Source organism: Lepus europaeus, chromosome X, assembly GCF_033115175.1.
Source record: "Lepus europaeus isolate LE1 chromosome X, mLepTim1.pri, whole genome shotgun sequence".
Lineage (NCBI taxonomy): Eukaryota > Metazoa > Chordata > Mammalia > Lagomorpha > Leporidae > Lepus > Lepus europaeus.
This window is the reverse complement of record NC_084850.1, coordinates 6,628,175-6,652,154: the sequence shown is the minus strand read 5'-3', so window position 1 is coordinate 6,652,154 and position 23,980 is coordinate 6,628,175. Positions and strand designations below refer to the sequence as shown.

Below are 23,980 nucleotides of genomic sequence, written 5' to 3'. Positions count from 1 at the left end.
GTAAAGCAAAAACTGTTCTAAAATTACTGATGCCATAAACAAGAGTGTCAATTTGTTAAGTCAACAGGAGTCACTGTGCACTTACTCCACATGTAGGATCTCTGTCCTTAATGTGTTGTACAGTGTGAATTAATGCTATAACTAGTATTCAAACAGTTTTTACACTTTGTGTTTCTGTGTGGGTGCAAACTGTTGAAATCTTTACTTAATATATACTAAATTGATCTTCTGTATATAAAAATAATTGAAAATGAATCTTGATGTGAATGGAATGGGATGGAATGGGAGAGAGTGGGAGATGGGAGGGTTGCAGGTGGGAGGGAAGTTATGGGGGAAAAGGCCATTGTAATCCATGGGCTGTACTTTGGAAATGTATATTTATTAAATAAAAGTTAAAAAAATTAAAGTCTATGAATTGTATTTTTTCTAGTATCGAGTTCAAAGGAAAGGTCATGGCAAGCTGAGATTTTCAGAGAAAGTGTCATGAAAAAACTGAGACTGTAGCTTGGTCCTGAAGCCTACCTAAGATTTCTAGAGCTGGAAAAAGTAGAAGGCACTTCAGCTGGAATTAGGCTAGAAGACTCAGAGGATTCAGATTATGAGAGAGCAGGAAATAACACAAAATAAATTGATGCAGAGATGATAGGCAATGATTTGACAAAAGGTAGTGGCCAAAGCAAGTCTAGAAGTGCTGAAGATTCATTCCAATATCAGATATAGATACAGGTACAAATTTGACCTCCACAAAATCTCAACGCATAATTAATCACTCATTAAGTATTTAGTAAACATCTAATATGTTCCAGACACTGTGGCAGGCACTGAGGATAAGCAGTGTATAAAACCAATGGAAATATTTGTTTTCACTGAACTTACCTTCTAATGAGGGGAGATAAACAGAACCTGCCTGGTATTTTCAAGCAAGGAAATCATCATTACTGGAATGATGGAAGAAAGTGTAAGGTCTCTGCTTTTCACTTTGAGAGATTTAGGGAGCTGCTGGAGTATTTTGAGGGGCAGATCGACTTGATTGCACCTGAACGGGGTCATTCTGTCTTCTGGGTTGAGAACTGACAGAGAGGACAAGAGTGGCTGCCAGATCAGTGAAGAAAAATTGTTGCCATAATCCAGTTAAGATAATGGAGGCTTGAACCATAGCTTTAGCAGTGCACGTGTTGAGGAATAGACTCTGAATTCTGAAAGGATTTGCTGATGGATTAGATGTGTGAGAGAAAGAGAGGGCCAACATGACTCATCTTAGGCCTGAGAAACTAATTTGAAGACAGGGGCTGCCAGTAACCAGGAAAGACAAGAATATGTGAAGAGAAGTGCTATGAACTTGGCTGAACCAGTGTCTATATTCAGCTGATCTATCTTGAAAGGGGATTTCAAAACTAGAGATCAGAGTGGGGATAATCTGTATCTAGACAGGTAGGCAAGACTTCGTCACAGCATATATAAGTAATGAGGGTAAGTGCTTATTCATTAAACATATCTTGAAACTGGCCTATTTTAATGTAACCAACACACCAAGAGAAGTAAGATATCTTTCCTCCCTAGATGAAACAAATGTTCCAATGAAAGAATCAGAAATATAAATAAATAATTATAGTACATTAAGCATCATAGAAGTACTCAGCATTTGAGTCCCTTCTATCTGCCAAGTAGTGTGGTGAGAAAGCAGGAGTTATGCACTATCGAGCATCAAATAGGGAGCAGTTAAGATGCCTGCATCTAACATTGAAGTACTTGCATTTGATTCACACCTCCAGCTCCTGACTCTAGCTTCCTGCTAATGCAGTCCCAGTGGGAAACCTTGATGACTCTTGTAGTTGGGTTCCTGCTACCCATATGGGAGATTTGGATTGAGTTACTGGCTCTAACTTTGGCCCAGCCCCAGCCCCAGCTGTTTCCAGCATTTGGGAAGTGAACCTGGATGGGATGCAAGTTGGGATAGCTGCATCCCATACTGGAGTAGCTGAGTTCAAGTCCTGTGCCAACTCCCAATTTTAATTTCCTGTTAATGCACACCCTGGGAGAGAGCAGGTGTTAGATGAAGTGGTTGGGCCTCTGCCACCCATGTGGATGAACCAGATTGAATTCCTGGCTCCTGGTTTTTGCCTGGCCCAGTCTCAGCCATTTTGGGCATTTGGGGGAGTAAACCAGCAGATGAGAGCTCACTTTCTCTCTCTGCCTCTCAAATAAATGAAATAAATAAAAACTAAGAGTATACTATAAATCCTTTCAAAGGTTAATAAAGATATTCACAAGGGTTTTCACCACAATGATATTAGTGATTTAACAGAAACCTAGATTTCCCATCACTAGAGATATACATCAGGATAGACTGATATTCAGTAGCACTTAGAAACAAAGTATCTAAGTGTACACATAGCAATGTGGATGTAGTTCACAAACCTACTATTGAGTGAAAACAGTTGGAAATGGGTATTTACAGTCCAATTACCACTTCTGTAAGTGTAAAAGGCATACACAAAACATTACCTGTATTAAATTATTAAGGATCTGTATCAAATCCATTCCAGTTTTTATCTAGAAGAAAGAGAGGGGTTGAAAAAGATGAAGAAAAATAACAAAGAATAGAAAAGAATAGAAAAAAGAAAGGGTCCTTGTAGGAACTGGTGATGACCGTGTGCTAAGAAATGAGAGGCAAAGTTAACTCATCACACCTGAGGTAAAATAACTAGCTAACAGGAATCTAGCTGATAACCTTAAGGGGAGGAGGAAGCACAGAGACATGAAGGTATGAAAGGTCATCATAGGTTCAGGGAACAGTACCAGGTTGAGTGTGACTTGTGAAAAGCTGATATTGGGGAATTGCACAACTTCTTAACATGTGGAAGGCATACTCATTCTAATCAATATATCCCTTTTACCTTGTTGGAGCTAAAGACAATCCTCTGCTTACATCCAGCATATGGTGAAATTGTCTTTCAGAGCTAGTGGTATCATCACATCTCATGAGTACTCCACATACCGTAGTCCAATGGGTCATTTCCGTTTAGTATAGCCACCAGGAATGTGGTCCTTATCCTACTAGTTTAAAGCTGAAGTTCCACAAGCAGCAATGTTGTTGCTCTGGCTGGGAGGGTGGTGGGAAGGGAATTGGAGGCCTAAATATGCCTCATTCTGGGGCACCTGCCTGGGGAAGTTCATCTCACTTCCCCCAACTAAGTGCTGCCAGTTAACTTGAACCTGTCACACTTCAGCTGAAACCATTTCCCTTTGGCTGCCCGCCCCTCCCCAATCCCAGACTGGGTCAGTTCCAGTATCATAGGGGTGTAATTATTCTTAGCCCTTATCACAGTTGTAACTGCACATTTACTTTTCTGATAATTTGCTTATGTCAATCAACTCCTATAGTTCCAAGTTCAATGCTGGCAGTCTTTTCTTTCTCTTTCTGCTCATCAATGTTTCACTAACACTTAGTACAGTGCCTGGTACTTGGTAGGCACTCAACAAACTTCTCAGTTGGATACAAGTACTCCAAACAAAGGAAACAGGGAGAGACAGATTCACACACACAGTGCAGAGGCAGGAATAAGGAATTAGGATTGGTTTTAATGGAGCAGGGTCAAGGGGGAGAGATGCAAGGAAAATGTGCACTGGTCCCTATGGACAGGTCGCGAGACTGCTACACACATACCCGTCGTCTACTCTAGTAGAGGATGGGCATAAGTGGGAGCAGAAATGAACCATAAAGGAATTAACCAGTTTTTAACACCCATTCTATTTTCACGTATGTCAAATTAATTATGAAACTGAAATGAGGAAAGGCTAACATTTCCAGAGGTCCTGAGGCAATGCGTTACCCATCAAAAGGCACAGGATGTATCCAGGGGACAGTCCAAAGTCTCTTGTGGGAGGAAGGGCGTTACTGTTTGCCCGCTGTTTCTATAGGTTGCATGAGGCTGGATTACCGTTAGCTGCCAGTGTTACAAATTCAGTTTTCGCCAATCGAATTCTTCACCTTTATTCTCCTCCGCTCATTCCACTTCCAGCTCAATGCAAAAAAAAAAAACAAAAAACAAAAAACAAAACAAAAAAAACCAAACGAACCGTCTTGCTCCAGTCATAGCCAGACTGAACTCCAGTAACTAAATGCAGTCGACCGCTGCGAGCGGCCCTTTCTCACGACTTCCGACTTCACTTGCGCCTCTACAGTAATGGGCGCTGAGGCCTCAGCAAGCACACACGAGACCACACAACCTGTCACCGCCCTTCGCGCCTTCCCGCCCTCCGCCGAGCTCGCGCACGCCCAGCCCGCGCACCCCGACCCGGCATCCGGGCTGGTTCCCAGCAGTGCGCATGTGCGCGCTCCTAGGCCCTTAAGGAGGGAGAGGGCGGGGCCGAGGGGGCCGAACCCGCGGGGGGAGGGGCGGTGTCGGTCACGTGACTCGGTTTCACTGTTTACACGCGGAGCGGGTCGAGCTTTCAGCCTCAATCAGGCGCTCGGCTCCGTTTCGGTTTCACTTCCGGTGAGGGGCTGCCTTAGAGCGGGCGGCGAGCCGACGGCGAGCGCGGGCGGCGGCGGTGACGGCGGCGCCGCTGCCGGGGGGCGTGCAGCAGCGCGGCGGCGGCGGCGGCGGCGGCTGGGCCTGGAGCGCCCGCAGCCCAGCTCTCGGGGGCGGGCTCCCGGCGCGAGCAGAGCTGACGAGAAGATGGAGGAACTGGTGGTGGAAGTGCGGGGCTCCAATGGCGCTTTCTACAAGGTACTTGGTTCCAGGGCAGGGCCCATCTTCGTTCTCCCTTCCCTCCCTTTTCTTCTTGGCGTCGGCAGGAGGCAGGCCTGGGGCCCTCTTCCCGAGTGCCGCGCCCGGGGCCAAGGCGCGCTCGGCGGGATGTTGTTTGGGAGGGAAGACCGGACCTGGGGCCTGTAGGGAGCCCCGCTCCGTCTCCGCCCTGAAGCTTATGGGAAGGAAAGGGAACCTAGGCGAAGTGGGGGCCCTTTTGGGGACAAGACCCGCCAGGGAGAGATGAGGATGGGGCAAAAGGCGGCGGCAGGTACGGGATCCTGGCGGGAAGGGCCGAGATCGGCGCTAAGTGAGGGCGATGGCTTATTCCTCCTTTCCTAAATATCCTCAGTGGGATCCAGGCCTGACGTGTGGGTAGTTGTGGAGGAGCAGGGGGCGCTTCAGCCAGCCGCCTCCTTCCTGGCCAAAGTGGGTTTAAGGTCTCCTTTGGCTCCTCTTTTCCAGTCCATCATTGGGACTTCGGAGAGCTCCCCTGTTCTGGGCAAGTAAGGGGTGCGGAGACAGAGTAAGAAGTGGTAGTCAGCACTCAATCACAATGGCAACTGATTTTCAGTGGCCTCTTTTTGTGGATTTCAGAGATTTTACACTCAAAAGTTTCAGGAAAACCCTAACATCCGAGCAACAATGCATTTAAGAAGTTGATCGTCGTGAATGTTCACAGTCCCCTTGCCTTTTTATAAATGGAGGTAAATTCAGGAACACACATGCTTCAGTTTCTAAAAAGATTAGCAGTTCTGCTGCTTATGTTTTCTTGTTTCGGTCTCCAAAGACAAATATATACCACGCAGAAATTAACGGAGAGCTTACGATTACTAGGGAATTTTGGAGACCGTTTGGAAATATTTGCTCTGTGCTCTTAAGAACTTGACCATATTTTCTTTTTTTTTTTTTATCTTCTAGCGTTGCAGTGGCTCTAACTATTGAGATTTTAAATAGGCATTCATGGATTCACTGTCTTTTTAAGTTACATCATTGCAGCTCAACTGTTATCTTAACATTTTTAAAAAGAACATTAAAAGTATTTTCTTGTATTAGTAGTGTGTTTATTGGAATACAGTTACTGTAGATCTAGTAATCTCTAAGTTCTTTCATCTTGAATGTAACTTCTGTAAATGTCCCACATGACAGCAGTATTTTAGCAATAGAAGATGCACATAGAAGTATGAAAAATAGTTATTAAACATAATGTGTTAACCAGTTTTTTGGAAACGTTTGGACTTCAACATGTAAGTGAGTAATATATGTAATCTGTTCTATGCTTTGTGCAAAAAGAAACCTCTTACTGTACAAAGAAGCAAAACTGCACAGCATTTATGTTCTTAATCTCACCAATATAAAACAGTTTCAGTTGACACTGCAGTCAGAATTTTAGTTGCATTTATTTCAGTGATCCATAGTTTCTGCTTGTTTGTGTAGAATCTTTCTGGATCCTGGATTGATAGTTTTAGTCACTAGATTTGTGGTATTAACTATTAATGTATACATATGTGCATATATGTGTGTATATATAAGTATATGTGTATATATATATATTTATATAGTAATGGTTAAGTAGTACCCTGATCTGTAATATCAGCTTAGATTAGCTGCGGCTCTTAACTGTCTTTTAGTGAAGTTTGCTTGCTATAGAGAGTAATTAAAACATCCTGGTCTTGAAAGATTTCTTGGCTCACGTGATTTCGTTTGTAAACTGTCTGGAATATAAGAAATATCCTCTGCTTTTGTCATTGAGCCTCCCTTTCTGGGTTTCATTTTTTAACAGAGTCACTAAATTTGAAGGTGAACAAGAATGGGTTGTCCTTTAGTTCCCATTGGGGAAATATAATACTTGAACGACTATATGTAGGGAAATTTTTTTATGGTTTTTTAATTAAGGTTGATTTTTAAGAAAACTTCAGATGGTCTATATTGATTGAAACATGGTTTTGATAAAGAAGAAAGGTTTAAATCTTTATATGACTTATAATACTGCTTTGAGTTAGAAAAGTAAAGCAAAAGTAAAATAAGTTCCTCATCTGGGGTGGAGAGGAAGGATGGAAAGTAAAGATCAATTTAAAAAATGATCACCTGGAGAAGTGTTAAATTTATAGAGAAAAATGGAACATTGCTCATCAAATTGATTTAAAAAAAGTCTTCAGAAACTAAACACATTAAACAACTTCAGGGTAATTTGAATTCAGACATTGCTGTGCCTGGCACAACCACCATATTCTGAAGTGCAGTTCTCCATCTTCTGAGTACATTGTCCAAGTTTGCAGTATAAACCATGGATAGATTGTATACTGAGAAATGTTTCTTTCTCTAAAAAATAACTCGAGCTTAGGATTCAGTATTAACAGAACTATGAAATCTAAACCCCAAGACGCAACTGTTCTATTTCTTTGCCCTTTGGTGTTTATTCTTAAAAACTTTAAATTGGGTTTGGTAATCGCCAGAGCCACTACTTTTATGCTTAAGTATTTCTCTCACTTAGTAAAAGTCGATTACATGTATCACTTACAGAATCCTATGCGTACCCTAAGATAGAAAAACATTGTGGCTTATACCTTATAAAATCTTTATGGAGCATTTTTTAAAGGAATGGTATTCTAGGGGTATCTGCCCCAAATTATGTAGTTTTCTTTGGACTGGGAGTTCTGATGTGCTGAGAATGGTAATGAATTAACTTCATTTTATATATAGTTTGTATGTCATTCCAATGTTAGCGCCACAGTAATTTGTCCTAAGATTCATAGGTTTTAGATATGTTTTGAAGTTTGATAGATGAAGACAGATTATCCTTTCATGAGTATTTTGGTAGCTAGCAGCTAAATATGATAAAAATGTATAATCAAGAGGGAATTTTTTTTAATGAAGACATTGATTACTAAACACCACCAGCTAGAAATCACTGTTTTACGATCTATAAACTCGCATAAAGTTTGAATTTAGAAACTTCCTTAAAATGAAAATCAACTCACATTCACATATGTCTCTGAAGTCTCTTGAGCTAACTTTGCATGCAGATATTATTTTGTGACTCTAGGAAATGAGTTATTCAGGTCAACCACCTTACCCCCCCCCCAATCCCTACCCCAAAATTTAAATACCCTTTTCAGTGTTTATTATCTATATGGATTCAGTGCTTGCTGAGATGATTAGAGTCATAATTAAAATCATGGTTAACAGGTGCTAAATGCTTTCTAGGTGGCAGGCACTGTTATGTGTTTTATCTGTATTAATTTATGGAATCCTCCCCCACAATTCTGAAGTACTGTTATTCCCATTTTTTTAGATGAAGATGTAGATATACAGTGAGATAATTCTTCATACAAATACCTATTAAGAGAAGGTGAAGTTAGAAATCTTTGACCCTGCTAGGGATACTTTCATTACATTTGGATCTCAAAACCTGAATTATTCAAAAGGTAGAATATATACACACAAGAAAAATTAGTCATTTGTTTAATACTGTTTTCTCTGTAGCTGTGTTGTCTTTTGGTCAGGATGAACCAGAAAGAATTGTATTTTTCCCAGGATTTGTGGTAAATGCCCATGTGAAATTAAATATTCCTGGAGATAATACTGTGGTTGTTAAGGACTGTTGATGAACTTATTGTACTTTTCTCTTTCTGTTGTTCATCCCATTATTTTATTGATGCCCACATACAAAGGGGGACCACATAAAAACAAATTTGCCTTATAGATGAAGCTTTGGGTTTGAATCTTAACCACATTTTACATGTCCCTGTTCCCTGTCTTTGCATGGTTTTCTTTTGGAGTCATATTTTACAATGTTACAAGTTTTCTCTTAGAAGAATTATCATAACACTACATGTTCTGTCTTCAGTGGAAAAAAAGCCTACTGATTATGTAGTAGATGTGTTACCTGGTGGTCAGGAGCTTACACTGAAAGTTCTATGCACAGTAACCAATCTTGTCACAGTGGCTTCAATTGTAAGTATGGTTGTTGAGATTGCCTCTTTGGCCCAGTTACCAGTATACTAAGTGATTTCATAATGATTTTTTTAAGTTCCTGTTTATCCCCCTGGTGAAGAACGTATATCTGTTTTGAACTGTATCCTAACACTTTTCTCAAACCTGATATTTTATTAACATCTTTATTCTTCTTGTAGTCTAAATAGCCTTTTAGAATTTAGTATCTTTCTGGAAATATGCTTTTCTTTTTCTATTCTGATTTTTCCTTTGATGAGAGGTAACATTCCCAAATGCAAGAGCATTCATGGTACTGCATCTTTTATGATGTATGCCCCCTCTTTACTTTCTTTCTCATTTAGTGCCACTTATGTGTATAATTTCAGTACTCACAGCAGCTTCAGGAATCTGGTCCGATACCTTATTTGCTGATGATGACTCTGAAGTCCAAAGACCCCATCTTTGAGACCACGACTATTATGTAGAGCCAGGATTTTGATGCTAGATCTGATTTGCAGCAAAACTTTTTTTTAAGATTTTATTTATTTATTTGAGAGGCAGAGTTACAGACAGAGAGAGGGAGAGGCAAAGAGAAAGGTCTTCCATCTGCTGGTTCACTCCCCAAATGGCCACAACGGCTGGAGCTGGGCCTATCCGAAGCCAGGAGCCAGGAACTTCCTCTGGATCTCCCACACAAGTGCAGAGGCCCAAGCACTTGGGCCATCTTTCATTGCTTTCCCAGGCCATTAGCAGGGAGATGAATAGGAAGTGGAGCAGCTGGGACTTGAACTGGCACCCATATGGAATGTCAGTACTGCAGGTGGAGGCTCAGCCTACCACACCACACAGCAAAGCTCTTAACTTTAACTGCTAAGTTCACTGACTACAGTAAGTGCCCTGGCTGCCATCTAATACAGTGAGGTTCCCTTTGTGCATTCATTAAAAACTCATTCAGTGTTCCTCCTTTAGAAACCTCTTAGGCATTTCCTTATTTTGTTCACAAACTCCAACTGTGCTTGATAGGTAAGGATCATAGCAAAATGTAGTTTCCAAGTTGGTGGTGGGTGGAGTGACAGTGCCCTTGAGGTGTCCAGGAAAAAAGTCTGCTTGATGTTGGTGAAGAAGGGGTAGGGTCAAAAGGAGGAAGCAGTAAGCTGTGGAACCCTTGTAGAAATGACAGTTTAAAGGCCTTGGACTCATCCAAGATATTTGCCCTTTGTATGAATGCTGGTCAGGGCAGTTGTTATATTCTGCTTATTAAAGCAGCAACCAGAAGGTACTACATGACTTCCATATTCAGATAATATGCAAACAGTGACTAAAAACAACCGATTTTGAAACAGTCACTCAAACATCAACATGCAGATAAGCCTCTTTAACTCAGAGGCAGAGGCCATGTTATGCTATGATGATTAATGAAACCATTTCTGACATTTTCCGCTTGGAATTGCATATAGAGCCTGTGAACACTTTTTTTTTTAAATAGTCACAACACTTGGAGATCTTCCTCTTTTGAGGGAACATTTCATCTTAGGAAAGAGACATATGTGATCAATGAGTATGAATAAATGGGGCAATAACTTTTAGGCAAATAGAAACAATAATATATGACAATGTCATAATAAGATTTAGGATGATTTTTATAGTGGATGTAAAAGCAGTCTCCAACATTTTTGAATGATTTAAATAAATAAGTACTGCCCTCTACAGTAGCCATTAAGCCATAAGTGTCTACTGGAAATATGGCAAGAGTGAATGTGAAACTCGATTTTATTTATTTTTAATTAATGTAAGTGAAATGGCTACATGTGGTCAGTTGCTACCATAGTGGAAACACAGTTTTAGGCAAGGATAGTAGTATTGGATAAATACTGAGAACAGCTCTTTACCCAGCAGCAATAAGGCTCCGTAAGCTGACTAAAGGATTTAACATTTTCAGCATGTAATATACAGTAAGAAACTAATGTTAATTACTGCTAAGGCATGCAAACATAATTTTTAGATGAGGATAAAGACAGAGCAATGGCCTTTCTTGGTAAATAAGGAATCACTCACCTCCTAATAGGAGTCTTCATTTTAGTCAGTAATCTAATATCATCCCTCAAAGCAAATTGTTATTTTGATCTTAGCCGTCATGGAAGCACCAGGGAGACATAAGAGTTGTCTTTCCCGTTTTCTGTATTTTTTATGACTTCATTTATAAAACTAAGAACCCACGAGTGACTGGTTTCCACACCCTTAGCTCAAAATAGGGCCTCTTTTTGCTGAAGTGATGAAGTGATAGTGAGGCAAACAACCCCTTAGAACAAACACTGGAGGCATGCACATTTATGAAATCTCATGTATTCCAAAACATAGTGTTAAAACTAGAGTTCTTAAAATATGTTGTAGAAAATGTTGGTAGCCTAAATATAGCTGAGTAAAAATAAGCAAGATCACAATGATAGGAAGAAAATGTAGATTTCTCCCACCTTGACCTAGCAACTATAAGGATATACTACCCAAGCTTTAAAATAATAATTTAGCTACCTCGGATATAGTAGAGCCATTGTAATCCACCTTAATCTACAAAGAAACTTTTAGTGTTGTTTCACTTTTCTTCATCTAAACATTCTTGGAGGTGTGTGGTTGGTGTCTTATCATTTTCCAGGGCCCTGCTGCAGCTTCCATAGTTTTTTTCTAGGAGTAGATGATTAATGCTTGATTTGTATGCCTTAATTTGGGTTTTGAGGAAGTTTCACTTTTTTTTTACAAAAAGATTTATCTATTAGAAAGGCATAGTGACACAGAGAGAGGGAGAGAAAATGGGAAAAAGAGAAAAGAGATCTTCTATCCACTGATTTTTCTCCCAAATGGCTGCAATGAACGGTTCTGAGCCAGCCCAAAAAGCTAGGAGCCAAAAACTCCATTCCTGGTCTCCCATGTGGTTCTCAGGGACCCAGATACTTGAGCAACCATCCAGTGCTTTCCCAGTTACATTAGCAGGGAACTGGATTAGAAGTGGAGCAGCTGGGATGCAAACCAATGCACTGTCAGCATGGCAAGCAGTGACTTAACCTGCTGTGCCACACCACTGAACCCAGGAAGTCTCATTTTTTACAAAGGGATCCTTTTACCTATATCAAGCCTTTGGAAAAATATTTTTTCCAAAAGATTTATTTATTTATTTATTTGAAAGCAAAGTTATAGAGAGAGAGAGAGAGAGAAGTCTTCCATCTGCTAGTTCACTCCCCAAGTGTCCACAATGGCCAGAGCTGTGCCGATCTGGAGCCAGGAGCTTCTTCTGGGTCTCCCACGTGGGTACAGGGGCCCAAGGACTCGGGCCATCTTCTACTTTCCCAGTCCATAGCAGAGAGTTGGATCAGAAGTGGAGCAGCCGGGACTCGAGCCAGTGCCTACATGGGATGCCAGCACTGCAGGAGGCAGCTTTACCTGCTATGCCACAAGACTGGCCCATGGAGAAATATTTCTTTACCAATATGTTTGCAGTAAATCATTTGTTTACAACATTATCAAGGACCTACTATGTACTAAAAATTGTGTGGATACTGAGGATACAGAAATTCAAACTGCCTATCTTCCCAATATGGATATCCAGTATCCAAAGTCATATGGATTTATTACTATGTTTTCTCCTAAGAGTTTTATAGGTTTAACTTATTTAGATCTCTGATGTGTTTTACTTGATTTTTACATATGATATGAACTAAAAGTTATTCCAGTTGTCTCAGCACCATTGGTTGAAAACACTGTTCTTATCCATCATTGAATTGTATTGGCTTCCTTTTTAACAAAAACTTTTACTTTGTTATAGTTTTAAATTTACAAAGCAAAAATTGAGTTGTACAGAGTTCCCATATATGGTTTCCTTTTTAACAAAGAATTTATTTTCATCATACCATAAGCTGTTTCTTATTTCTAAATCTTTGTGTTACTTAGGTCCAGTGCAATGCCTCTCCATCTTCTACTCCCCTTTGTCTAATTCTTCCTTATCTTTTAAGGTTCACTGGAAACCTCACTTTCTTCTAATAGTCTTCCCTTACTAGCTGCCACCCAACCCCAACACACACACACACACGTTTTCCCTAGGGCTGGGATTGGAATCTCTTAGGTAATGATCCACTTAATAACTATTCATGGAGTTCATACTAAGCACTCTGAAACGCAACTGTGAATAAAATTAAGACCGACACCATCCTCAAGAAGCTTACTCCTGGTGAAACAATGGGCAGTGATAATGCAGGATGAGTTTATGGCGGGAATGGCATAGAATGCTATCAGAATACAGAGGACAAGGATTTAACCTAGTCATCCCATACATGTTGACATCTGAACTGAAACCTAATGCCAATCAGTAGGAGATCGCTAGATGAAAAGAAAGACAGAAAGAAGGAGGCTGGCGCCGTGGCTCGGTAGGCTAATCCTCCGCCTTGCGGCGCCGGCACACCGGGTTCTAGTCCTGGTTGCCCCTCTTCCAGGCCAGCTCTCTGCTGTGGCCCAGGAGTGCAGTGGAGGATGGCCCAAGTGCTTAGGCCCTGCACCCCATGGGAGACCAGGAGGAAGCACCTGGCTCCTGCCTTGGGATCAGCGCAGTGCGCCGGCCGCAGCACGGCAGCCATTGGAGGGTGAACCAACAGCAAAAAGGAAGACCTTTCTCTCTGTCTCTCTCTCACTGTCCACTCTGCCTGTCAAAAAAAAAAAAAAAGAATAGCATTTATGGAGAGACTCTGAAGATACAGAGTGTGTCACAAGCAGTTTAGCACTCCTGGATTACAAACCCTAAAAATGTGAAAGAGGAACCCTTCAGAGTTTGGGGATATGGGGTGACTGACCGTGAAGAACCTGTTTTTATTTTAAAGATTGATTTATTGATTTGAAAGTTCTAGTTACAGAGAGAGGGAGAGACAGATCTTCCATCTGCTGGTTTACTCCCAGATGACCACAGTGACCGGGGTTGGGCTAGGCTGAAATCAGGAGTCAGGAGCTTCTTCCAGGTCTCCCACTTGGGTAACAGGAGCGCAAGTACTTGGGCAACCTTCCACTGCTTTTCTCAGGCCATTATCAGGGAGCTGGACCAGAAGTAGAGAGGCCGGGACGCCCAGCTGGCACCCATATGGGATTCCAGCATTCCAGATGGTGGCTTTACCTTCTCTGTCACAACACCAACCCCCATGAAGAACCTTTTACAGCCAGAGGAGTATGTAAGGTCCTATAGGCAGGGAGAAACTCGTGAAGGAGAGAAAGAAATATGTACAGCATAAATGTGAATAAAAAGCTTAAATCTCTGAGCTATTTTAAAATGAATTATGATATAAAGTCAGTTGAGTTTCTTTATGCTTTATCCTATTCCTCTAATTGCCCAAACCCTCCTTTTCTGCACCTATTGAAAACTTCATTTTCTAGAATTACAGATAACATCTTTCTGTAGGTTGCTAACAGTTGTGCCACCAGATTTAAAAGATTTGAGTCTCTGGACTTTTATATTTTTTCCTCCAAGTGCCTATGAGATTGAGAATTTAATTAAACTCTAGTAATTGGCCTTGGTGGTATTTACAGCATGTGATTGGAAATTTATTGTACTTGTATATATTGTATATATACATATATATAGTTTGAAGATTATATTTAATCATTTACTATTCTTTTTTTAAGATTTATTTTATGCATTTGAAAGAGCAACAGAGAGAGGTAGAGACAGAGAGGTCTTCCATCTGCTGGCTCACTCCCCAGATGGCCGCTATGGCCAGAGCTGCGCTGATCTGAAGCCAAGAGCCAGGAGCTTCTTCCAGGTCTCCCACGCGGGTGCAGGGGCCCAAGGACTTGAGCCATCCTCTACTGCTATCCCAGGCCATAGCAGAGCGTTGAATTGGAAGAGGAGCAGCTGGGACTAGTACCGGTGCCAATATGGGATGCTGGCGCTTCAGGCTAGGGCTTTAACCCCACTGCACCACAGCACAGGCCCCTGAATTCTTCTAAAATTTTATTGAAAGATAGATTACAACAGACCTGTAAGGGCCAACATAGAGCTTTGAAATGTTTCTTAATTTTTAATACTGCTGGCCTAAAGTATACCTCCAGATTTGCACTCAACCACTGCATTGTAATTTTAGTATACCTGTTTCTCCTATGATATGTTGAACTCTGGAGCAAATTTTCTGATTTTAGTGTTTGGTTTTACTTATCTGTTGTAATTCTAGAACCTAGCACATAATAGCTGGCAGTGTGCGTGTGATAAGTGAATGTACCTTTCATTTGACTCTCCATTTTATTCTTAAACATAAATTGTTTGATATTTCTGTAAAAGTTGACCTAAAAACAAAAATGATCTTTAGGCCGGCGCCGTGGCTTAACAGGCTAATCCTCTGCCTTGCGGCGCCGGCACACCGGGTTCTAGTCCCGGTCGGGGCGCTGGATTCTATCCTGGTTGCCCCTCTTCCAGGCCAGCTCTCTGCTATGGCCCGGGAAGGCAGTGGAGGATGGCCCAAGTCCTTGGGCCCTGCACCCGCATGGGAGACCAGGAGAAGCACCTGGCTCCTGGCTTCGGATCAGCGCAATGTGCTGGCAGCAGTGGCCATTGGAGGGTGAACCAATGGCAAAAAGGAAGACCTTTCTCTCTGTCTCTCTCTCTCACTATCCACTCTGCCTGTCAAAAAATAAAAATAAAAAAAAAATGATCTTTAAGCTTAAAAGTTAATTTGGCTTTTTCTTATAGGCATTTGTGAAGGATGTTCATGAAGATTCAATAACAGTGGCATTTGAAAACAAGTAAGTGTATTTATGTTCAAGTTCTTTAATATTTTCTGCTATTTTTTTTTTACTCTTTCAAAATTTAAGTCTAATTAGAGTGTTTTTAATGAATGGATCTTCATCTTATGAAGAAGTTCCTGAACAACTCATATTAAACCAATAGAATGACTTTGTGCTATTGGCCTCAGTGTCCCCTTTTGTATAATCTTGATTCTGACATCTCAGTCCTATTGACTGAATAAAAGTTTTTTCCATATTAGTAACTTGGAATTTGGATAGGCATTTCATGTGTATTAGCAAAAAAGAATCTACATGGGTTTTGAAACATTGATGGCTTTAGTTATCGAAAATTGATGGCTTTAGTTATGTAGTATAATTTTATGAGAAACAATCCTATTTACCTGTTAACTTATTTTTTATATTTTATATATTTATAATTGGTAATAACAGTAGCTGGTCTTTTCTGCTTGCTTTTGCTAGATGAGAAAATGAAAGTACAGATCTAGATGTAGGACAGCAACCATAGTGTAAATATATTAACATTTTTTAGGGGGTGAGACAAGTCTCTTGATAAATTCTTTGAGTGCCAATAAAGAGTCTTCATAATGGTCATTCAGGAGTCTGAAGTACAAATAAACTCCTTAATCAAAGTATACAGATCGACGTGATATTATAATTTTACTGAAGTCTGATGAATGGTTGACAGTTAACACGTTTTGGCATTTATGTACCAAGAGACTTATAGTATATCAAAAGCAGTCCGCAAATCTGTAGAGACAGAAAGTAGATTAGTGGTTGCTTAGAGCTGGTGGGGGGATGGAAAGGGTCATAGCTAAAGAGTACAGGATTTCTCTTAGAGGTGATGAAAGTATAAACTTGACTAGTAATGATTGTACATAACTGTGGATATAGTAACCATTGAATTGTACATTTGAATTGGTGAATCATATGGTATGTGAATTATATCAGTATTAAAATATAGTATGTGATGCAGTCATACTGAGCAATAAATAAAAGCCTCTTGCTTCTAAAACAGTTTAAAAGCAGGCCTGCATTTCAGTGCCTAGATAATAAATTTTGTGATTAGACTGTTAGCATATCATTTGAGCCAGCAACAGGACAAAGTGTAGTATCTTTAGATACCTGAGGCACATTTAAAGCGAGAGAGATAATAGGATTGAGTGTATCCAACCGTTTTCCCAGCTCTAGACTAATCTCAGTCCAAAACACAAGGTTGAATAATAGAATGCATTTCTCTGAGTACATTAAGGCAGATGCTCCAGGATTTGCCTCTTTGCTGTTTCAAGTATCCCTGGTTGTACAAGAGGCAAGTTTCATACCTGTAATGGAGGAATCCTTTATAACTTGGAGAGTTTTTTTCTTGTAATTCTACTTTTATTTGCTTACTCCCATCACTCAGTGAACACTGTTTCCTATAAAGGGAGAGTTATCTTTATTTGCCACTTTTTTAGTTTCTCCTGTAGTCTGTAACCTAAAGTATTTAGCAAACACTCATTTCCTCTTTGCATGTAAGAATGTGTCTAGTTTATATATTGACTTACCAGATCAGTTCTCTTTTGTTTTTAATCATATTTCTACTGTAAAGTTAAAAGTATTCAATCTTTGGGTCGTCTTATTTATCTTTTGTATCTGCATATAAGTTTCTTTCCCTGGAAATTTGAAATAAACCAACTGTTTTTCCTTGTGTTAGTGGAGTGTATTTGAAATGCAGCACCAGGATTGAGCAACATGACCAGGACTTGATAGGGCCCTACCAGTTTCTCTGCTGTTTTTTGTGTGTTTGCTTTTTATTTTTTCTATTTAAAAATATTGCATTTTAGAGAACTTCAGATTTCTATTTCTTGTTTCTTTTCCTTTCAGTTAACTCTTGTTACCAGATTGTTTTAATTAACTGATTTGATTTTTTTTGCCTTTCATATTTCACATTTTAATATATTTGATGTTTTATCTCTATATACTTGAAACTTAAAATCACTTTTCTTTGAAACCAAGAAAATTATATTATGCATTATATGCTTTATATATCAAGTTTAGCAATGAATTTGTTAAAAGTCCTCAGTTTTCAATGAGTATAAAAAGGCTGCTTTGAGGTAAAGACTTAAAAGTTTTTATAGTTCTTTTTTAATTTTTAAAATTTATTTATTTGAGAGGTAGAGTTACAGACAGTGAGAGGGAGAGACAGAGAGAAAGTATGCTTTTTAAGTGTGTATAAGTCAGAGAGAAATATGGTCTAATTTAGACCCTACTCAGACCTCCACAGATGCTGACTTAATTATTTGCCCTCTTAAATAATAAAATCTTTTTAAAGATTTATTTATTTTTGAAAGTTGCAGGGGGAGAGAGAGATATCTTCCATCTGCTGGTTCACTCACCATATGGCTTCAGTGGCTGGGGCTGGGCCAGGCTAGAGCCAGGAGCTTCATCCAGGTCTCCCATGTGTGAGGCAGGGGCCCAAACGTGTGGGCCATCTGCTGCTGCTTTTCTCAGGCCATTAGCAGGAAGCTGGATTGAAGTGAAGCAGCTGGGGCATGAACCGGTGCCCATATAGGATGCTGGATGTTGCAGGCAGCAGCTTTACCTGCCACAAGCCAGCCCCATGATAACTTTTCTTTAAAAACGAAAAGCAAATTAGCACTTTCCTCAAAGCCCTTTAGCAAGACATCAGCATTATACATTGAACAAATCTCAGTATTTGCTGGTGAAACACCCTAAGCTTAAAGAACTCAGAGGGCCGGCGCCATGGCTCATTTGGCTAATTCTCCGCCTATGGCACCAGGTTCTAGTCCCGGTTGCTCCTCTTCCAGTCCAGCTCTCTGCTGTGGCCTGGGATAGCAGTGGAGGATAGCTTGGGCCCCTGCACCCGCGTGGGAGACCAGGAAGAAGCACCTGGCTCCTGGCTTCAGATTGGTGCAGCGCCAGCCGTCGCGGCCATTTGGGTAGTGAACCAACGGAAGGAAGAACTTTCTCTCTCTCTCTCTCTCTCTCTCTCTCTCTCTCCTCTTCTCTCTGTCTCTCACTGTATAACTCTACCTGTCAAATAAAAAAAAAAAACTCAGAAATGACTGCTTCAGCAGCTGAATCCTTAAGTGTTTTTGCAGCTTGTCTTTTGGTGTATCTTTATGACATAAAAGAGCATTTGTGGTGTCTTTCAACGTTTCTCCATATCATTTTAAGTTTGAAACATAGGCAACTTAATTGAATTCCTCTAGGCCATCTCTATTGGGTTTCTGTGGTTTAGGAGATCCCCACCAGCCCAGTGCATGCTGATGTATCATGCTGATCAGCAGCCAGCTACCGTGTCAAGAATTGACAGCCTCGTGGGATCTAAAATTTAAAGGGGGAAAAGTGAGTTGTGAATTGCTAATGTGCTGACTGCCCCAGTTTGCTTGGGAAATTGAAGTCAGTTTCTGTGGTTGTTGGAATGTGGTTAAAATTCCTTTGCAAGTGGAACTATGTTGATGACATTACTAACAATTACTGATACTAACATTTAATGTAAATATTAAAGGTCATTTCTATTGGGGCCTTATGTCTAAAAGTTTTCAGAGTTGAAATTGAAAGAACGACTATTGATCTATTGTGTTTATAGAAATAATCCACAATGGAAGTTATAAAGCTGCTGTGCTACATGCAGACTTCGTTGAAAATTTTCTGTATTACCATTATGCCCCACTTGGTAAAAACTGACCCTTGTAAAGCATTTGCTTTTTGAGACTAGAGAAAGAGAGTTCCACTTAACCAAACGTTAGTGGCAGCATGGTCATTGTTTCAGTTAAACTCTAAAAGCATGTTACATAATTGTGTGTTTACTTATTTGCAGCTGGCAACCAGAGAGGCAGATTCCATTCCATGATGTGAGATTCCCACCACCTGTAGGTTATAATAAAGATATAAATGAAAGTGATGAAGTTGAGGTAAGTTTCTCCTTAAGCACTGAAGGAATGGTGGTATTTAATTTACCTGTGCTTTTTAAAATATCTTTAATACTACTGAAACTACCTGGAGAATTGTGGTTGAGGCAGATACTCCTTTGGCCCATATTAATGATTTGGAAGTGATACATGATGCTTAAATGTGGTGATCTGAGCAGCACTCAGGGCATAGCTTTGAATGTCACTGACCCAAGATTTGGCCACTATTGGTATTTTCCCCCTTTCTCTCAGTCTCTGAATCTTTGGGTAACTTATTGCTTGTTTATAGCTGTATTCCTATTTAAAGCAAAATAGATAAGGAAAATTAATTTTACAAGGGAAAGAGAGAATGCTACTTAGTAGAATGGTAACGTGGAATTTCTTTTAGTAGCAGCGAATCTTCCTGGTAGCCTACTACTTTCTATTTATACATATAGGTAAAACCTCTCACAGGATATATTGTGAATGAATTACTCATCTGCCACTGAAGTTTTTGACCAAAAGGTGATACAGAGATTAAATACATGAACAAAATCGTTGTGTCTCTGATTCTCCATTTTAAATTGTTTTTGTACTTATGACACATGTAGTCTGCTTAATATTACAGTATGTGTACTCTCCTCTCTTACCTTTTTCACACATTCCATTTTGAGCTGCTTTTCCTTCTTTGAAAAATTCTTAACATAATGCCTTGTAAATAGTTCCAAATTCATGAATATTTATAGTGTGAAGGAAACAGCTATGTAGGCTTTTGTACAGGTAAGACAAAATGGTACTGGGTCCTTGAATTTTTATTTTCTGTGGTAGGTACCAAATGTACAGTGAACAGGACAGTTTGCTGCCTTTGAGGTCACATTCTAGTGAGGACAGCTAATACCATGACAAGTGTGAGATAGTCACGTGAAGAAGAAAAAAGGGGATGAAAGGTGATGTAGGGGAAGTTCTGAGTACTGTTTGAGGGTAGTCATGGAGGGTCTCTGGATGTCCAAGCTGATGTTCTTCTCTCTAGTTTTTTTTTTTTATTAAACTTTTATTTAATGAATATAAATTTCCAAAGTATAGCTTATGGGTTACAATGGCTTCCCCCCTCCCATAACTTCCCTCCCGCCCGCAACCCTCCCCCCTCCCGCTCCCTTTCCCCTTCCATTCATGTAAAGATTCATTTTCAATTCTCTTTGTATACAGAAGATCAATTTAGTATATATTAGGTAAAGATTTCAACATTTTGCCCATATAGTTTTAAAGTGGAAATAGGATGAAGTATTATTAAATATATACTCAATACCTAGTAGGTGGAAAAAGCTGGGCTTGTTCTTGTAAGGAATTCTGATAGGGCACAGAAACATTATCTGTATCTCCTAAGGAGAATATAAGCTGTCTGGAGGCAAGGACCAGGTCTTTTGGTCTGTATCAGGATTTCTTAAGATAATTGTTTGGTGGAGGCTAAAGGAAACCCTCCCCCACCTTAGTCATGTGACAAGTGAAGACCAATGAGACAGCATTGCTAAATGACCCCACTATATTATGTAACAATTAGCTGAGGTTATCTCTCTGGCTACAGCAAAATTAGGCAGAGATGGCTGCAGGAAGCAAAGGTAGGTTAAACTGTATTTAGTCCTGGTATTGTGTAATTGTAGAAGGGAGACGAGATTGAGCCCTGACTCACTTGTCAACCTTAGACTACCTCTGTCTCCTCTGGGCCTCTCCTCCCAATTCCCCATTGTCTTCACCTGGTCTCCTTTCTGCTTCTGAATGTTTTTGTCCCTTTCTTTATGCATACTATGTTGTCTCTCTTCCTATTAACTTTAATTTGCTAGTGTCTTCACTAAGGTTCCATGCTGCATGTCTTTAGTGAGTTTCGAAGTGGTCATCAAAAGGGATCGGTTAGAAGAAATGATCCACAATGTATGAGAGAGCAGGTAGATGGTATCCAGAAAGTTGCCAGCATGGAATTGTCCTTTTTAGTGGAAAGGAGGCAGGAGACAACAATCTATCCATTTAGTCCCCAGGAGATGTTAATGTCAGAGTGGTATCCTAAGTGGTCTTAGCCATTTAGTAAGTGAGGAATCAGGCAATAGACCAGTGTCAGTAACTTCCAAATAGTTCTTGCTAAAATGAATAAAAAAGAAAACAAGTTTGTACATGTTTAGATGCATTTTTGTAGCTCACAAAGTACATAAGAAAATCTCATCTGGCTACAGAAATCTCTCTGGCTACAGCAAAATCTGAAAAAATTATGCTAATGTTTATGAATGGATAGCTTGTTCAGAGCACTAAATCTTTCCTGAAGTAGAACAGAGGAATAGGAAAGTTGCTTTATGCAGGGAGTTCCCAGGCAGTCTCAGGTAGTTCCTGATTATATATAGCTCAGAGTACATAGGCATGCAATCTGGTTGAAGGTATACAGTATGATTTGAAACACACCTATAGGCGTTTCAAGAAAATTTCCTAGACATATCTGTAGATTTCAAAATTGTATTAATCATGAAATATCCTGTGTTGTAATTTGTGTATAGGTTTATTCCAGAGCAAATGAAAAAGAGCCTTGTTGTTGGTGGTTGGCTAAAGTGAGGATGATAAAGGGTGAGGTAAGAAAACACTTTTTTTTTTTTCTGGCACTGTTTCCCTTTTCTGAACCTATGTACTGCATTTCAATCTGGATTTCTATTTTGAAATAGTTTTATCTATTTTAAATTATACTACTAACATTTTCACCAGGTGGTTACTATGTTTTAGTTGATTAACTTTTCTGTCTAGAAAATTTAATTCAAGGAAACTAAATAGGTACAGCTTCTTACTCTTATTTTTAAAAACTATGACTAGAAATGACTTTTATTTATTTCTCTCAGTTTTATGTGATAGAATATGCAGCATGTGATGCTACCTATAATGAAATTGTCACAATTGAACGTCTACGATCAGTTAATCCCAACAAACCTGCTACGAAAGATACTTTCCATAAGATCAAACTGGATGTGCCAGAAGATTTACGGCAGATGTAAGTATGCAAGCTGAAAATGCTGAGAACTTAACAAGTTTTATGCGATTAACTTAAATTTTTTTAATTTAGATTCATTGAACTGTGGCAAAAATGGTTTGAGTTGGCCGGCGCCATGGCTCACTAGGCTAATCCTCTGCCTGCGGCGCCAGCACCCTGGGTTCTAGTCCCGGTCTGGGTGCTGGATTCTGTCCCGGTTGCCCCTCTTCCAGGCCAGCTCTCTTCTGTGGCCCGGGAGTGCAGTGGAGGATGGCCCAAGTGCTTGGGCCCTGCACCCACATGGGAGACCAGGGGAAGCACCTGGCTCCTGGCTTCGGATCAGCGCGGTGTGCCAGCCGCAGCGGCCATTGGAGAGTGAACCAACGGTAAAGGAAGACCTTTCTCTCTGTCTCTCTTTCACTGTCCACTCTGCCTGTAAAAAAAAAAAAATGGTTTGAGTTGCCAAAGTCGTGGGAAAAACTTCCTTAGCTTTTCCTAGTTATATAATCAAGTTAGCCTTGTACTTGTTTAAACTTATTTGGCTAGATACATGGCTAGTATACATAATATATATTTACTTTCTTTTTTTTTTAAAGATTTATTTATTTGAAAGGCAGAATTACAGAGAGGCAGAGAGAGAAAGAGAGGTGTTCCATCTGCTGGTTCACTCCCCAAACGGCCACAACAGCCAGAGCTAGGCTGATCTGAAGCCAGGAGCTGCTTCCATTCTCCCATGCAGTTGCAGGGGCCCAGGCACTTGGGCCACCTCCCACTGCTTTCCCAGGCCATAGCAGAGAGCTGGATTGGAAGTGTAGCAGCCAGAACTCAAACCAGCACCCATATGGGATGCTGGCACTGTAGGTGGTAGTTTTAATCACTGTGTCACAGAACCGGACCCTGTATTTGCTTTCTAATAAACTAGCTTCATTAATGAATTTCTAAGCCTTTGAAACAGATAAAACAGATGAGATTAATTCTGTCTTAAGTCAAATTTTCCCAGGTTTTTCTTTTAGCCAAAATATTTTCTGGTAAATATGAGATGATAAATAGAGCTAAAACATAACTTTCTCTGTAGTATCAAATGCTTGAATTGTCTGGTTGTTTTAGAGATAAACAGTGAAGATATCAAACTTTTAAATGGCTTTTAAAATTTTAAAGTAAACTTTATGTTATATATAAATTTAATATGGAACCATGATTTTTTTTAAGATTTATTTATTTTTTGGAAGGCAGAGTTACAGAGAGGCAGAGGCAGAGAGAGGTCTTCCATCCACTGGTCCACTCCCCAAAAGGCCACAATGGCTGGTGCTGTGCTGATCCAGAGCCAGGAGCCAGGAGCTGCCTCCGGATCTCTCACATGGGTGCAGGGGCCCAAGCAACTGGGCATCTTGCCCTCCCTCCGAGGCCATATCAGAGAGCTGGATTGGTAGTAGAGCCGTTGGGTCTCAAACTGGTGCCCATAATCATTTAGTTAATGATGGATATTCTTTCTGTTTCTAGGTGTGCCAAAGAATCGGCACATAAGGACTTTAAAAAGGCAGTTGGTGCCTTTGCTGTAACTTACGATCCAGAAAATTACCAGCTTGTCATTTTGGTGAGTGTTTTTGAGTTGTCTTATGGTATATTTCATTTGG

The 23,980-nt window shown here is 40.2% G+C and overlaps 1 protein-coding gene across 11 annotated transcripts in view; it reads left to right on the top strand.

Moving 5' to 3' along the window:
• The first annotated feature begins 4,608 nt into the window (after positions 1-4,608).
• FMR1 (fragile X messenger ribonucleoprotein 1) overlaps positions 4,609-23,980 on the top strand; it is a 42,591-nt gene continuing 23,219 nt past the window's right edge. For all 11 annotated transcript variants that reach the window (XM_062182871.1, XM_062182869.1, XM_062182873.1 and 8 more), the window contains exons 1-6: positions 4,609-4,733; positions 15,403-15,455; positions 19,279-19,372; positions 21,886-21,957; positions 22,219-22,367; positions 23,847-23,940. In XM_062182871.1, the coding sequence (XP_062038855.1) occupies positions 4,683-4,733; positions 15,403-15,455; positions 19,279-19,372; positions 21,886-21,957; positions 22,219-22,367; positions 23,847-23,940 (513 nt within the window). In that variant the 5' untranslated portion in view covers positions 4,609-4,682. The remainder of the gene's footprint in view (positions 4,734-15,402; positions 15,456-19,278; positions 19,373-21,885; positions 21,958-22,218; positions 22,368-23,846; positions 23,941-23,980) is intronic.